Consider the following 17,010-nt stretch of genomic DNA (forward strand, 5'->3'; position numbering starts at 1 on the left):
CGGGAAAAATTGATTGCGGGAAAATGAAGTTAATTCCTAAGAAATAAGTAAATTCATGTGCCGAGTATTAACTATAAGAAGTGCTTCTAATAATCATATGGTGGTTTCGGGATGTTGAAGCTCAACAATCATTAATATTACAGTGCATTTATCAGTGCCCCTCTTCCGCGAGAGTGTTCTGCAAATGAGGTTTCGCACTGATTCCGAGATCGGAGGCATCTAACCATTCACGGTTTTGTAGCACTGCCTCTGAGATTATCACACGTCTCACCAAGCGAAGGGAAATAAGAGAATAGAATGAGAATCTTCACTAAAAATGTAGCGTGTAAAATAACGTGGGAATAACTTGCAGGGCAAGTTTACGAATTTTGCTTTGAAATTACCGTCAAAGAATACATGGAGGGAAGGAGAAGAGTGTATGTTACCCTTTCTAAGAAGTTATGACTCACAGAGCCAAGCCTACGACTACTATCCAAAGAGAACATGATGATCTCCAAGAGTCGGTTATTGTGCATCTTTGAAGGCAGTTATTATTTTTGTACATTTATTACTATCCAGAAAGTCGGAGTGGTAACCTTTTATTTTTGATATGCAGAAGGGTACTTACAACCCGGAACAAGGCCAGGATGGCACCCCTAAAAGTCGAGATGCCAACTTCCCGTAGTACAGAAAAGACCGATTGCAACAACTCAAATGAGAGGGAAAAAAACGAAAAGAACGGTGCAACCTTTGTCTATGTCTTCATTGAGTCAACAGCCATTTGTGAAAAGGGCGGGATTCGGGCACCCTTTGGAAGACACAACTAATAAGAAAAGAAAAACTCCGCAACCATGGAGTCGTCATTTTGTCTCCTGGGCAACTCTCACAGGTATCGAGGGATAAATGGATCATCTCGCTTCCCTCCCGAAAACCTTTTCTCCCCTTTTTCTGATTAGTGCGTTCGGCTTGAAACCACTCGATGAATGAGCCAATCTTATTAGCGGTATTTCGAGACTGTTTGTGCTGTTTATATGCATCAGCACATGCTGTGGCGTCTTTCCTGCTAACGAATTCCTCGAATCGGCATTTTATTTCCCATATTTACGCTGAGAAGTAGATTATTCGGACAACCTTGTAATATTTACCCAGCACGAGAAGGTGACGACGTCAGTAACCAAGAAACAAAAGGTCCTGAAAGACTGAAGAAAGTCCCTATCAACGTCTCCATTACAAGACACTCTGACACGGGACAAAATGTAATGAGACGTCGACAGTAGGAACAATGTTGCCTCGGTGTGACAGCTGCGAGGAGCGAGAAAACGTGTTTGTCAACATGCCACACAATATCCCTTTTGTTTTCGCTACACGTCTCCGGTGTTCTGTGCAGTGTGTGTCATGGCACAATGACTGCGTTCGACTTTTTATGCTTCTTTCTTCTATTGTGAGCGCCCATTGGACACGCGATACAGTCTAGCAGTAGTATTTGTATTATTCAATAGTGAGAAAAAATTGTGCACATTTGTGTGGCACATGTTGCACTTCGTCGCACATGCAGTGTTCTAGAAATGCGAACCCTTCAAAAGAGACAGAGCACACACGTGCGAACGAAGATCTCCAGAGCCCAGCGAAGTGTATTTCGGCAAATTGCTGGCATGTGACTGTTTTTCGCGCATAAGGCGCAAGCAAACGGGTTCTGTAAAGAGAAGCCTAAAAGACCAAGAACCCGGGTAGAAGTTGTGATCTGAGTGTACCAAGAACTTCTATCTATTTATTTAATAAAGAGTACAGCGTTTTTCATTTGATGCCTGATTAGTGTGCAGCGCCAGCGCTGAAGAGGCCTACTTTGATATTTTCCGAAAGGAAGTCAGTTGAAGTTTAGCGCTCACCCTGTTCACCATGTTCCTTCTCTTCGAAAGATTCTTTTTCTCCCAATTTTCGCGCTAACAAATGTCACATGTGATACAACACATACTCGCCCAACAGGAAATTTATTGAAGCGCATTTTTTGGCTGCCTTATGAAGTGGTGTGTTATGACAGTGACGACAACAGTACGCACGCCACAAGGTAATTAGCCAGGCAGCTGTTTGGTTCTTCAACAAAGAGTCTTATATAGAAGTACAGACACCTGTACAGCTTTACAATAACGTGCTAGCATCATGGAAGAGCACTTTGTGCTTGCGTTATCGGTTGGCTGTTCAGTTCACGCTAGGTTTCATTATCGAATAGTTCGTATTCCTTTTCCTTTCTAGACGTCAACTTATATCTACTTTCTGACATTTTTTTCCTCAAGAATGGCTTATTTAGCTCATTCGTGCACATTTTTTCGCAAATTAATATTGTCGACGTTGAATTAACTTTCAACATGAATACGGCGAAACAAGCTAAGCCCAGGAAAAAGGAAGTAAGTTTCGTGTTCGTCTTATGTGTATGTGTGTGTTTAAATTGTCTCGCTCTGTCCTCCACACGTTAATAACTCTTATTGAGGAAAATTGAAAAAGGAGCCACCATATTTTATTCCTTCAATCAAACCGTAGTGTCCTTTGCTGCACGCACTCCTTCCACTGTGAGTAGGTTGATGCTTGCGGCGACCAGAAGAATGACAGCAGGTGTCAGAAAAAAGCTTTTCACAAACAATGAACGACGTGATAATCACAGCAAAGACCACATACACACAAAAAACATGCTACTGACCCATCTTAACTACTGGCCATATGTATGTATTATAAGAAGTGGGTTCTTCAATAAGCTACGTACAAAAACAGGTCACGCGGACTGGTAGAAAACGTATTACTTACACTCCTTGTGCGTGGCTGCAATTGACATGGTTGGCAAAAATGCTGCCCAAAAGGCCTCCATTTCACGAAGCGGAAACTACTCTCTTTTATGCTTTCTCCATTTCTTGAAAGAGCAAGCTTTCAAACGCCTGGGCAGTCATCGACTGCTTCACGAACAAAGACCGCAAAGATAACAGAACGTGGCGGTCATATGCGTCAAATAGCCGCCCCACTTTTTGCTTTGACAGCATGTCATCGCGGCCGACTCAAGCAGTCCGGTCATGTCGGAACTTCCTGAAAAAGACGACACACTTTCCTTCCGGCTTTTACCCCACTTTCATGTAATTTGACAGCTGCGTTTTGAGTGTGCGAGCATGAAGGTACAAACAACTGTTCTTTCCTCCCCAACCCACTTTCCTTGTGTGTCACCTGTTTATCCAGAGCGCGCAAGAAGCTAAGTTCTCTTCAAAGTGCGAGAGCATAAAACAGCTAGTGCCTTATTAAAGTGAACCAAGGCTACTGTTACCCTCATGGCTTCTCAAGATATACTTCATAGTCCTTCAAAGGAGCGAAGCCTTCAGAGTCTCACTTTATATCAGCTGCGAATTATCGAAGGAAATAAGTTTAAAAAAATGGCCCGAATCTACACGTTACTCTGTAAATGCCGTCGAAAGACGATAGTCGTGCGTCTGGAGAGAGTGAACAAACGTTTATTTGGTGATCTGCGCAAGAAAATTGGTGAATGGTCTATCTTCTTCAATCAGATATAAACCGTGTTCGTGACTGAACTAACACGTGGAACATGGAGTTAAACACTAACAAATGCAAGCACATGCGCGTTTCACGTCGCGATACAACATTGCCCTCTTATAATCTTAATAATACTAACCTAGAACCTGTGTCGAGTTACAAATATCTAGGCGTACTCACCACTTCTGATCTTTCCTGGAAGATGCATGTAACACATGTAACCAATAACGCTAATCGCACGACGCTAATCGCTGGGCTTTATACGCCGTATATTTCATCTTTCTTCCTTTCCAGTAATATTACTTCTGTATAAATCATTAGTACGTTCCAAAATGCAATATGCTGCATCTGTGTGGGACCCCAGCCAAGAAACACTCATTCATCAGCTTGAATCCATCCCGAGTCGGGCTGCTCGTTTCATTCTTTCCAACTATCATCGCACCTCCAGCGTGACTTCCATGAAAACAACTTTATCATTACCTCTGCACTCACAATGTAGAGTAATATCTCGCCTCTGCCTGTTTCACAAGATATATTACCACAATTCAGTCCTTAAGAATAAATTGATAACCCCTTCTTCTTACGTATCCGCTCGCATCGACCATCGCCATAAGGTTGGCATTACCACATGCCACACCAACCATTTTTACAATTCATTCATCCTGATGTATCCGTGACGTCACGCCAGCCGAAGCCGCCGTTATCACCACTGCTTCTTCTCCTTCCCTTCCCCTTAACCCCTCTCGCACAACGCTACATTAACCCGCGCTATCGCAATAAAGCTTTTGTCTTGGCCCAGCCACGGCCCTGGCGTGTTCGTTGCAGTGGCGACGAGGATGGGATGAAAGCGGTGCGGCAACTCCGTCCGTCATGACCGCCGCACCCACGGGAGGATACGCCAGCCCGCCGCAGTTCGACGAGGCGAGCGACAAGTGGCCCGCGTACCAGGTTCGGCTGGAAGCCTTCTTTGAGGGAAATGGCATCACGGAAGACAACAAGAAGCGGGCCCTGCTGGTGACTGCACTGTCCACCCACACCGTCGACGTACTGAGCGGACGTTGTGCTCCGGATAAGGTGAATGAACTTTCGTACCCACAAGTGATAGCCTTGCTTAAGCAGCACTTCTCGCCGCAACCGAACGAGATAGCACAGTCTTATAAGTTCTTCACCCGCAATCAGCTGCCCGGCGAACCGGTCAAGGATTTTGTCGTGGCGATTCGACAGATAGCGGACACCTGCAATTTTGGTGCTTCGTTGGACAGAATGCTACGAGATCGCATCGTGTGTGGTCTGCACAACGTCGGAGTGCGTCGGCAGCTACTCGCGAAACCACAGCTGACGAGGAGCGAAGCGGAAGAAATTGCGATATCGACCGAAATGGCCGAGGCCAACGCGCAAGAGATAGTAAGCCCCACCGCTGAGGCAAGTGTGCATGCGCTGGGAGGCCAGTCCTATCGCCCACGAAGCCGGCCACAGATTGTTGGGTGCTACCGCTGCGGAGCAAAAGGGCACGGACCCGAGGATTGCCGCTTCCGCTCGGCGTCATGCTTCAAGTGTAAACAACGAGGTCATATCGCTCGAGCCTGTTGCCGCCGTGAGAGTGGGTTCGGGGTGGTACCACCAGAACGCCAAGTACACGCCTTGTCGCGGGAGGAAGACACTGGCACGGACGGTATGTTCGCGCTGGAGGCAGCGGACAGTCACATCGGCCACGTCGGCATTACGCAACCCATCGTGCGCACCTTGGATTGTGGTGGGGTTCCAGTGAACATGCAGGTCGACACAGGCTCGCCGGTTTCGGTCATCACGTGGCCCACATATGAGCGGAACAAAACAGTGTGGCCGAAGCTGCGTGGTTCGTGGTTCGCCATTGAAACTCACCTGCTTCCTGGGACGGCTTCCAGTGCGGGGACAACTTCAGCTCAAGGTTTCGTGCGGAAACAAGTCGACGGCTGGATCTTTGCAAGTCCTTGGTTGCTCCGGCCCAAACCTCTGCGGACGCGACCTGATTCAAGCGTTCCACATGCTCGAGGCACCGGTAATGAACGTGAACACGTCAGGTGAGCAACTGCCGTTACTCGGTGCTGACGACGTTAACGTGGACCGGTTGCTAGCAGAATTCGCTGAGCGCCAGGTTTAGGGCTCATAAAAGGGCCACCGGTACACTTCGAGACGCGAGAAAACGTGGTGCCGAAGTTTTGGAAAGCACGCGAAGTTCCGTATGCTTTTCGGCCAAAGGTCGACGCGGAACTGGACCGCCTTTCGGGCGCGGGTATTATTGTACCGGTGCCTCATGCGGAGTGGGCGGCGCCAGTGGTACCGGTAGTGAAACGGAATGGCTGCATCCGCCTTTGCGGCGATTTTAAGCTAACGGTCAACAAAGCCTGTCGCACTGAGCAATATCCGTTGCCACGGGTGGAGGATATCCTGGCTACATTAAATGGCGGTGAAGTTTTTACCACGATAGACTTACGGGAGGCATACAACCAGCTTCCGTTGGATGAGGAAGCCATGCAACTCACGACCATAAACACGCATAAGGGACTGTTCAGCTTTACTCGCCTGCCTTTTGGAGTGGCGTCCGCGCCGGCCGTGTTCCAACGGCGTATGGAGACCATTTTGCAGGGACTTCCGGGTGTTCAGGTCTACCTAGACGACGTCATCGTGGCAGAGAAACGCAATGACTGCACCACCCTGCACGAAGTATTCAAGCGTTTCCGGGAATACGGCGTGCGCCTGAACGCAGAAAAGTGCATGTTCCGCCAAGTAGAGGTGGATTTTTTGGGGCATCGAATCAGCGCTCGAGGTCTTCAACCAAAGACGGAAAACATAGACGCCATCCTTAAGGTTCAGGCACCACGGAATTCCGCAGAATTAAGGTCCTACCTCGGCATGGTAACGTACTACCACAAGTTTCTTCCCAATGCATCGACCGCCATGGCACCCCTATATCAACTACTCCGGAAGGAAGCTAAGTGGAAGTGGGATACCGCTCAACAGCAGTCATTCAGCAGTGTGAAAGACCTTCTGAAATCCGCAGACTTTCTGGCGCATTTTGACCCACACAAGCCGCTAGTCCTGGAATGCGATGCCTCCCCGGACGGAATAGGCGCAGTGCTTTCACACGATGTCGGGGGCGGGGTACTTCGGCCCATAGGGTTCCGCTCTCGGTTATTGACTGGAGCTGAGAAAAATTACTCGCAGCTGGAACGTGAAGCCTTGGCACTTGTGTTTGGTGCGTCGAAATTCCGACAATACTTGCTCGGCAATACTTTCACATTGATGACGGACCATAAGCCGCTTGTTGCACTTTTTCACCCAGACAGGCCAGTGCCCGTGATGGCCGCTGCGCGAATCCAGCGGTGGGCCCTGCTGCTGAGCGCCTACGATTACGTCATCAAACACCAGCCCGGGAAAGACAACATTCCAGCCGATGCCCTCAGCCGACTCCCCACGTCAGCAACTTCCCAGCCAGAGACGCAGGAAGAAACTGTGGACGGTGAGTATGTCCTGCTCACGGAGACCCTCAATGATGGTGTCATGTCTGCGAAGCAACTGGGCACTCTCACGGAACTTGATGACGATTTAGCAAAGGTGCAAAAATGGGTGCAGGAGGGATAGCCAAGAAATTTGGGGCCTAAGGACCAGCACTTGATGCCATACTTCAACCGGAAAGCTGAGATAACGGGGAGTCATGGGCTTCTATACTGGGGCCATCGAGTGATCGTCCCTAAGAGTGCCCGAGCAGTGATGTTACGTCTGCTGCATGATACTCATCAAGGGATTTGCTCAATGAGGCGGCTAGGGCGCTCCTTGATGTGGTACCCCCGGATCGATAATGACATTGAGCACATGGTTAAGTCCTGCACCAGTTGCATCCAAGCTGCCCCTATGCCCCCAAAGAAACCCCCTGTTGCGTGGCCAGAAACGGATGAGCGTTGGTCGAGGCTGCATATCGATTTTGCGGGGCCGATCGATGGTCACATGCTACTGATTGTGGTGGATTCACATAGTAAGTGGATAGAAGCGATACCCATGAAGAGTTCCACCACACACGCCACCATATAGGCTCTGCGCACCTTGTTCAGTACATTCGGGTTGCCCCGGACGCTGGTATCCGATAATGGCCCACAGTTTACGAGTTGGGAATTTAACACCTTCACGAAGCTGAATAACATAGTACACCTCCGAACAGCACCGTATCACCCCCAGTCCAATGGGCTCGCGGAGCGGGCGGTTCGTACTGTGAAGTATTCATTGAAGAAGAATGTACAAGGGTCACTGAAAACCCGCCTGGCTAGGATTTTGCACAGGTACCGCAGGACGCCGCAGGCCGGGGGCCGGACACCAGCGCAACTCCTAATGGGCTACGATCTTCGCTCCAGGCTGGACAACGCAGTGTCCATTCCGCCCTCACCAGTTGACCGTCCCCCCCTCGATGGGTGGCAGCCCGGGGAGCCAGTCTGGGTGAGGAACTTCGGGCGAGGCGAGCCGTGGACTCCAGCCAGCATTACATCGACAGACGGAGCCCGCCTGGTGAATGCCGATGGTCCGGAGGGGGAAACCATTAGGCGCCACAGCGACCAGGTGAAGCCACGGGAGTTGGAGCATGACCAGGGAGAAGTCGGTGACTCTCGGTGCCTCGAAACTGCCGGCGGGGCCCTAGCAGGAGGAACACCGAGGCGAGCGCCAACAAGGAGCGAGATCGCCGGGAGCCCCTCAACTCCGGTGTTGCGTCGCTCGGGCCGGCAACGCAAACCCCCAGACCGTTACTCACCGTAGGGGGAGCGGAATGATGTATCCGTGACGTCACGCCAGCCGAAGCCGCCGTTATCACCACTGCTTCTTCTCCTTCCCTTCCCCTTAACCCCTCTCGCACAACGCTACATTAACCCGCGCTATCGCAATAAAGCTTTTGTCTTGGCCCAGCCACGGCCCTGGCGTGTTCGTTGCAATCCCCCGTACGTCAGCAAGTTGGAATCACCTTCCCCGATCTGTAGTCGAGATGTCTAATACCTCTATGTTTAAGGCTGCTATAACTTACCTGTCGCCATTATTTTTAGGAATATAGTATTTCCATTTTTCGGTAGACCTGTTAAGCTTTGTAGTTCTTTAATACTTGTTTTTGTTCGTATGATGTGCATTATTTCTTGTTGGTTTCTTTCACTGATCCATGTAACCACCAATTTTCCGCTTTTTCATTATGTTGTGTAACCCACTCCTCTCTGTAATGCCCTCGGGCCCTGAGGGTATTGAAATAAATAAAAAATAAATGGTATTCTGAAGGCGCTGCGTTAGAGTTCCTCTAGCATGTAGCGGAGGTGAACAAGCGCAACTAGGCACGTTAGACATGAGCGCCATCTGGCAGTTATCGTCAAAAACGAAGGCGTGCGCGACCACGGAGAAAGATGCGCGCCAGTCTCGCAGGTGGCAAGGTGTAGAACGCAAAGCGCCGGGTGGGTTCCATCACCGTGACGTCGTAGCAAAGCGTTGGAAACACTTTTTTGAGCACCGCGTTGCACTGTCAGCGCAGCGGGATTAAACGCTACAGTCCTTAGAGTTACTTGCGTGTGACTCTTCTAGTATAAAAGCAGATATACAAAACATAGACGTGTTTTCATGGCGCCTCAGATATGCACAATATTTCCTTTTTTAATTTATAATCGTGCAACTATGAACGCTAAACCTTGAGCAATATTGGTGGGTGCTGCGGATGGGGTTGGCCATTTGGTGCCGTTTGAGGTATTGTTAGGGCGGACAGACAGACAAATGTACATACCGACAGAAGACCAGAATTTTTCCGTCGAAGGTCCCCAAGAAAGACTATCGTCTTTAAAACAGTGTGCGTCGTAGTACCATGTTTCAAGGTCTACGAGGTGGGGGGGGGGGGTGGTGTAGACGTGGTTGCGAGGGCATTAACTTTATTCTATGCCACGTTCCCCAGTATAAAATGTTCCAAATTAAGCAAATAAAACTAAATGTAAATAAAAAAGTAAAATGCTCCGAAAAAAAAAAGCATTTTTCAAATTGACGAGGGTCCAAGATATCGCCACGCTCTTTCTACGTGAATGTAGCTCTTGTCTCATCTCCTCATTTATACTGATAAGCGATATGAATGTGGTATCAATTTCCTATGTATCTGACGGTGCTCTGTATAAAAGGAATGATGCGCTCGACTCATTTGTCTGATAATTTCTCCAGTGGTAATACTGAAGGGCAGTGCCAATGTGCCCTGTAAATGCAGTCATACGTTTAATTTGCGATCACAGCAAGCACGTTTTTTTTTTCCTTTGAGGAAAAACGTAAAAGCAGTCTTTCACGGAAACCTGGGAGAACCACAGTGTGATCGCTCATACCAGTTTACAGGAGCTTAAAAAAGCTGAAGGCCACATAGCTGAGAATATGAGTTCAGAGAAGCGACCTCGCCAAATAACTTGACTGCGTCTAATGCAAATTCACTGGAAATTAAAGGCTGAACAGACATGCACCAAAACTATTGGTTCTTTTGATGTGCTTGCTATTTTCAAGCAGCAGTAGAAAACAACACCCGAGAAAGGAACATCGAGAAAGTTCAGGTGCTGCTGAAACAAACTTGATGGATAGATAGAGTAAACTTTATTTTGTATTCAGCGTGTTAGTGGGATCATTAATAAAAATTCAATTAGCATTATTTTTTCTGCATGTTCGCTAGCAATTCATTTATTATATTCTAGAATATGACTCCTTTAGGCGTCGAACTCTTTTTTGTTTACTTTCTTTTTCCCTCCCCATGCCTAAATAAACATAGACGTGTAAAACACGTCACCGAAGGAGAAGCATCATTGTATAAATAAACGTCACAAAAGCATACTGAATTCGAAAACCAGAGCACGCGCTGATCGAAGTTCTCGTTGGCAGCGCCGATGTATGTCGAGGTGGCTGCACAAAGGTTGTAGGGAGTAGAATCACACGGCTTCCTGTGCACCCGAGCGGTCCACGCACACACAAGAATGAGAACGAACGAAAAAAGAACGAGAAAGACGCTTTTACTCGCGTTTCGAATTTTCGCTTGTCTTGGTAACGTCCAATATTCGGTCGCATCTTTTCTACCTTTCTGTGAGCTGATGTCACCATCGGGTCGTTTGAGTCACGGTGAAGAAACGAAAAAAAATTTAATATTAAAAAGTTTTTTTTCTTCAAAGCAGGCGTCAGATGTCGACCAACACAGTCGAAATATTTAAATCGCACTGTAGGTGCACGTGTTCCCCTCACGCCTCTCAATGGAGATAGCGGCGTTGGAGGAAGAAAGGCAACAAAAGAATGCAGTACTCAGTGTCGTTTTCTGGGGCACCTCGGTGTCGAGCGGGAGCTACGTTGTGCGTGAATCTTTGTCTTGTACTTACTAAGAACAGCAGAAGTCTCTCTAAAGAAAATCAGCGGTTGCGCTCTTACTGGGAAAGTTCAAATCTTCTGAAACACAAATAAAGTGGAAAAGTTGCCCAGGAAAAAGAGATTTGTTCAAAACTGCTTTATGAATATAGCTTTGTCCAGTTGTTTAAAGTGCACCAATATATGAAATATAGCAATAAGTGTGCCAACAAATAAAGTTTATTAAGTCAATACACCTTTACGCTGTGATAGGAACCGCAGTGAACGACGACAAAGTGCCCTAAGCAAACGCTGCAATTTGGCCCTAATAAGAATTGGGTATCTTCAGAAGCGGCGTCACCAACTGAATTAGGTGCCGCTTTATTGTAAAAAAAAATGAAATGAAAAAATGTTTATCGTTGCAGACAGCTAGCGTTCAGAAAAAATATGGAGTCATGAAGAACGAATAAAAGAACAATGTGGCAGCGTTATGGAGCTTTTTAGAGCGACAAAATGAAAAGCATGAAGTCACTTGAAGGACTTGTACCCTGCTATAGCCAATACTCCGATTAATGCAAAACAGGACCATATTGTACCTCTGCGAGAAGGCCCATTTATTTGTTGTCACTTGTCGCACCGCAGCGGATGTGACTGCGACGGTATAAGACGCCTCACCAATGCGCTGCTATTCACTAAACGGTTTCTTGTTTATTTTTGAAAATACTATGAACGCCCTGGGTTTAATTATCCTGAACAAGCGGATTCCTCTGAATGACCCCGGCTCGCCGACCCCAGCCAACATGAACGTAACGGCTTTTGTGGGAGAAATGCGTCATTAAACTTAAACAGTCGGTCTTCACTCGGTCACGCGGTACATATGCATTTTTCTTTCTTTATGTATGCGTGTGTATTGATGCTTCATGCTGCAACGAACAAGAGTTGAGCTTTTTTAGCTGTCTAAGCTTTCCTCAATCTGCACATTATGCAGCCGCTTTTTCGCAAAAAACGCAAGTGGTACGCTACTCAACCTGGGAGACTGAGATAATCCCGATTACCTCACCTTTAGGAAAAAACGTTAAAGATAGGTTAATGCAGGAAAACAAACAAGCTAATCAGTACCGATTCGCATCGCAAGTGTAAATGTGGATGTGCATATGTATAAGTTCGTATTTAAAAGAGCGAAAAGGCAGGCCAGCGAGAACTTTATTATCGTTTTATCATGCGACTCCATTTTATTCTAAAATTTATTTTCTCAATACTGTTTCGGCTACCACGGTATGAAGTTATGCTTGAACGTAAAGCTACGCTTTTAATTTTGCTTAGGTGTGACTGAGACTTGCATGCTATAGTTATATCTTTAAAATACTTCTATTTTTGTATCTATTTTGCCTTAGGACATCTTGACGATATTAGAAGTTAATATGGACGCTGTAATTCTGCACGAACTCTGTACAAGCAGCATGGCAGGCAGGGGGAGAGTGAGATGATATGTTTTGAAGCTGTAAACCAGAAGTTTCAAACTCGCTTAAACTAACAGTCTGAAGATAAAAACTTGGTGGCAGCGAAGCCAAGACCGCAGACATTGGAGCGAGGATGGAGGGGGGAGGTGTTAAGTAAACATTGAAAACGTTGCCATTTCAGGGAACACAGCCAATTTCATTTTCGCCTATAGGTCATTTCTGATGATCTGGATTTTGCATCAAGACTCGGGAAGCATATACGGCGACCTCTAGAGCGACTTAAATGTTGACACCGATTTTAAAATATTTAGTTTTTTTTCCAGGGTTTGGCGTCAACACATGGTGACTGTATTAGGCGCATCACACAAACACAAAACAAAAATGGAATGAAGGCCACAACATACGGTTCAATGGCCTCTTTCAAAGAGTGCTTGGGCCAAGTGCTTGGGACTTCTGCTGTAAACATAAATGTCTACGAATTAATCATTGACATTAGAAATGATCTATCAATGTTTCTCACTGTCAGCATAACTTATTTTGGTTCATTAAGTGTTTGCTAATGTACACAATTTTGACATTTGGTTGAAGAGTGACTCGAAGACAGTATTTCTGCGTTTTTAAAACTTGTCAAACATCTGAACACGCTCGCTTGCGTGAAGGACATTCAGGAAATCAGTCTGTCCATTCATATGAACTAGCTAGTTCACAGGCCGTATGTGGTACGCACATACTTCATAGTGTTTAGGTCTTCGTAATTCTGTGGTAGATGCGAAGACTTCAAATCTAGCAGCGCGAATATTCACGTATCCTGCGTAGATATTCACTGACGTCACTATTGAGCAATAACTAATTTGTTTCATTTTATAGCAGTACAATCAATAAAGAGATAAATTAGTTCCATGGCGAAAATTCCAGAATATGAAAAAGAGTTTTTGATGGGTTTCTGCTGGGACATGAAATCTCATCAATTACTTGATTTAATTAATTTGAAATCCCAAAATGCAATAAAAATCTGAATTCGTGCAGTTCCTTCTGATATAATACATGCCCTTTCAGCACAGGTGAGGAGTTAGACCTAATTAGGCTTGTTACTTGTCAGTCAAGCATTCTGTCCAAGGAACATAACCATGCCAATTTATTTGACTTTCGGCCTTGTTACGCCATAATCGGTGAACTTATACCACTTACACTATCGATAGTACTGTCTATAGAACTATAGACAGTACTAGAACTATAGAACTACCGATATTTTTCAACCATCGGTAGTTCGATATTCATTTAACTATCGATAGTGTCGGTAGTGCTATCGATAGTTCCGGATCACTATAGACGTAAACAACAGAGACTAACACAGCTTCGCGAATATGCCATCCCCACACGAATGTTATCTCCTCAATGCCATGATTTAACTTGGAGTGTGTGTTTGCTCAGAATCGTCAAAAAAATACTTTTTTTTTCATGACAAAACGTATGCATTAGCATGCGAGAACGAGAATCGTAAGGAGAGGAGTGGCGGGAAATGGCACAGATGTGCTACACTGTGCTTGTACACAAAACTGACGACGTGAGAGCTCACGCTTTTTCCTTAGCACACAATGTAAGGATGCCGCGTACTCAAGGAGGGAGCCTTTAGGCTTTAAGTAAACAGGGCGTAATGCTGATATCGAAAGCAAAGAGATATCTGTGACAAGGACATTACGCAAAAACAGCGGTGCGTCTTCTTCTTCCTTCATTTTGTTATACTGTCGTTGCAGGCGCCACAAGATGCCGCAATCTGCGACTTTCCCTGGCAATCTTCCAGCCGCGATTCCATGCTTATCTTTGCCCCCCCCCCCCCTTCTTCTTCGTCTCATTCCGCCTCATGGGTGCGCAGCTGACGAGGCACTCTTTACAAATGGTGCAGTTATGCTGCGGGCCGGGTTAGGTCCGTCGTTATCACCGGCTTGTTATTACGAAATGTTTTATTGCGTAAACAAAGCAGCGTGACGTATTCTGTGATATTGTTCCAAACTTCTCATATGTAATATTGTATTCCCCTTCGTTCAGTTTTCATCGGTGTGGTTCGTTATCTCCTGCGTGATGATCGTGAACAATATACTTTCTTCGTGGCTGGTCGCAAGTTCTCATCAGCATTGCAGGCTGGGTAGGACGCTGTTCTGTTAACCACTTCTCTGATACAGGGAGCATTTGCTGTCTCACAAGGGGTAACACAGTTTCCCCTTGCCTGTGTATAGGACAATGGCTAATAACCGCAGACCGTTGTAGCCCAAAGGCGCAATAGACATCTGCTGTGGATTCGAACCCTGTTTTGCTTTGCTACTTTCATCCTCCTTCAATATTCCCGCCCTTGTGAGCTCGTGGCCACCACGTTTTTTTCCATATACATGGTGACGCCATGTATTTGTCCCTTCAGCTATAAGCTCATATTCGTCTTTTGAAACTTTCTTCTGATTTATTTTTGCACCTAAGGCTTATTTGCAACAGTTTATGGAACTCCATGTATCCTGTGCCACCTGTTGACGTCATTGAAACTCACGACAAAACGCCCGTGCAATGCGCTTCTTCTCTAGGGATATGATAACCAGAGAATATTTAGGCTGATGACCGGCCACGTTGCTTTCGGAGTACCAGTTTCACGTATGCAGTAGATTCATTTTTAAAAGTTACCAAGGAAGTAGGCAAATTATTATTAAATGTTCATAGCAGTTATTCTGGATGGCTTTTGAATAGATGAATGCAGCGAAGAGATTTTCAAAAATGGTTAGACAGAAAATTCTGCGTCAGAGAGCAGTGGGGCTTCCGTCTTTTAAAAATGTTTTCTCAGATCTTTGTAAATTGTATTTTTCTTTTATTGTGGCATTTTTATGTCGTTTGAGGTCATGTGGCTGTAAAGAATTTATAGTGTATATTTAGCCCGAAGCCACACCACCTAAAATAAAAGCGAAAAAAGAGGTACTTTCAATTCACATCAATTATTGCGTCACGCCACCCTTTATGCAGACCAGATACAAGGACATGCTAATATACATCATGCACAACAACCGCTCCATCTTGATGAGCCCATCACACTCATGATAACAAATCCAAAGGGGCTTTGAAGAATTTTTAACTCCACAGCACAACTATGTTGTGGTACACAATACGAGGCGTTTTACTTATGTGCTGCACGTAACTAATCAATACGCGAAAAAGCAACCATACAATTCACGCTAAATCTAAAGCCACAATTTCGAGTCGCTTTGAAGACGGTGTTTCGAAGTTTTATTGTGGCAGCTTTCTTCCATCGTTCACCCAAATACACTGAAGGCGTATTTCTGCGAAATTTCCTACATATGCACTGTTCATGGAAGCACTGCTGGGTCAATTAAGCTAATGAGCAATGTCGTTACGAATTGTCGCACTGATCGAACAGTAGACATAAGCAATCGGGAAAAGTTACTCAGTGAATGGGAAGTGAAGAGTTGCTTCTGGCCTTGACGGTTGTCTTCGCGGAGATCGGGACTCTTCATTTTCGCTCTCTCCCACATTCTCCTTTTATCGTCTATAGCCTATTGTTTACACGTCCATGAGGTTTCGATATTTTGCTTTCTGGTTTTCGTGTGAGATTCATTTCTCAGAGAAATTTCTTTTCATTGTTTCAGAATGCCATGCCGGGGTAAAACGATCTCGGCTGCCAGAGCTAAGACTTGCTGCGCGTGTAAGAATTGGCTCGCCTACAACCAACTACCTGCAATGGTAAGTCGAGAGGATCAGTAAAAAAAAAACGAGCATAATTGCAAAGGGACAAAAGGAAGGGGGAGGGGGAAGCCAGTGAGTGTCGTGTAGCTTCGGAGCATGTAAGACGGCCGTTGGTTCTGGAACAGAAATAGAGCTGACGGGAAAGTAGAGAGAGAGAAAGAGAGAGAGAGATGACGTGACTATTCAGCGTCTTGTCGTAGATAGAAAACAAGTGTTTGCTGAAGCCGTTTTTTTTCTTGCTTTTGTCTTAAACCTTTCATTCTATTTCGTGCTTTACGACTGTTGTGTACCTTGTAATCCAAAGCAGTAAAGTCTATGAATTATCCTGCAATAGCACTACGGTGACCGATGGCATTTTTATTGTCACTAGGATATCTAAATTAGTTAGGACACAAGCAGTAGTACCTCGTATAATTATATATATACATATATCAGAATTGAAGGACTTTAGAGAAAACAATAAAACTTGCGCAGTGACCACGTACACAATAACAGGGTGGTTTCAAGCGACATTTATAACATAAACACTGATGAAAAACCTGCAATTTTTTTACTAAGTGAGATTCATTGGCTAACAGAGGTGGGGAAAACATATTTCGAAAAGCAAACTTGCGCTGTGAGAGGCCCAACAAGTGCAGTAGCCCGGATTATCTATCTGATATAGTAGCTCAGTGTGTATGGTGCCTCTCTGCTACATTCGAGCGCGGTGGTTAGAGTGGATGCCACTTTTTCATGGGGCAAAATGAATAAAAATGTGTGCTTCGATTTCGGTGCTCGTTGCGGGAACCTAGTTGGTTACAAATAATTCATATACGGCTACCACAATTCAAGGTAGGTGGTGCTGGCACTTGAGACAACACATCATTTTTATTCCGCCCAAATTTTCTACTGAAGGTGAGAGAAAACCAAGCGCCACGCCACAAAACGTTTGTATGCTCACAAGTACAATGCTTTTATCGTA

The 17,010-nt window shown here is 45.7% G+C and overlaps 1 protein-coding gene and 1 pseudogene across 1 annotated transcript; both read left to right on the forward strand.

Annotated features, from left to right (window-relative positions):
• Nucleotides 1–4,163: 4,163 nt before the first annotated feature.
• LOC142814129 (uncharacterized) lies at nucleotides 4,164–5,644 on the forward strand (annotated as a pseudogene).
• A 1,665-nt stretch (nucleotides 5,645–7,309) lies between these two features.
• LOC119168235 (uncharacterized) lies at nucleotides 7,310–8,432 on the forward strand. Its single transcript, XM_037419640.2, has one exon. The coding sequence runs from the start codon at nucleotides 7,867–7,869 to the stop codon at nucleotides 8,284–8,286; it is 420 nt and encodes a 139-aa protein (XP_037275537.2). The 5' UTR covers nucleotides 7,310–7,866; the 3' UTR covers nucleotides 8,287–8,432.
• The last annotated feature ends 8,578 nt before the right edge of the window (nucleotides 8,433–17,010 follow it).

Source organism: Rhipicephalus microplus, chromosome 4, assembly GCF_043290135.1.
Source record: "Rhipicephalus microplus isolate Deutch F79 chromosome 4, USDA_Rmic, whole genome shotgun sequence".
Taxonomy (NCBI): domain Eukaryota; kingdom Metazoa; phylum Arthropoda; class Arachnida; order Ixodida; family Ixodidae; genus Rhipicephalus; species Rhipicephalus microplus.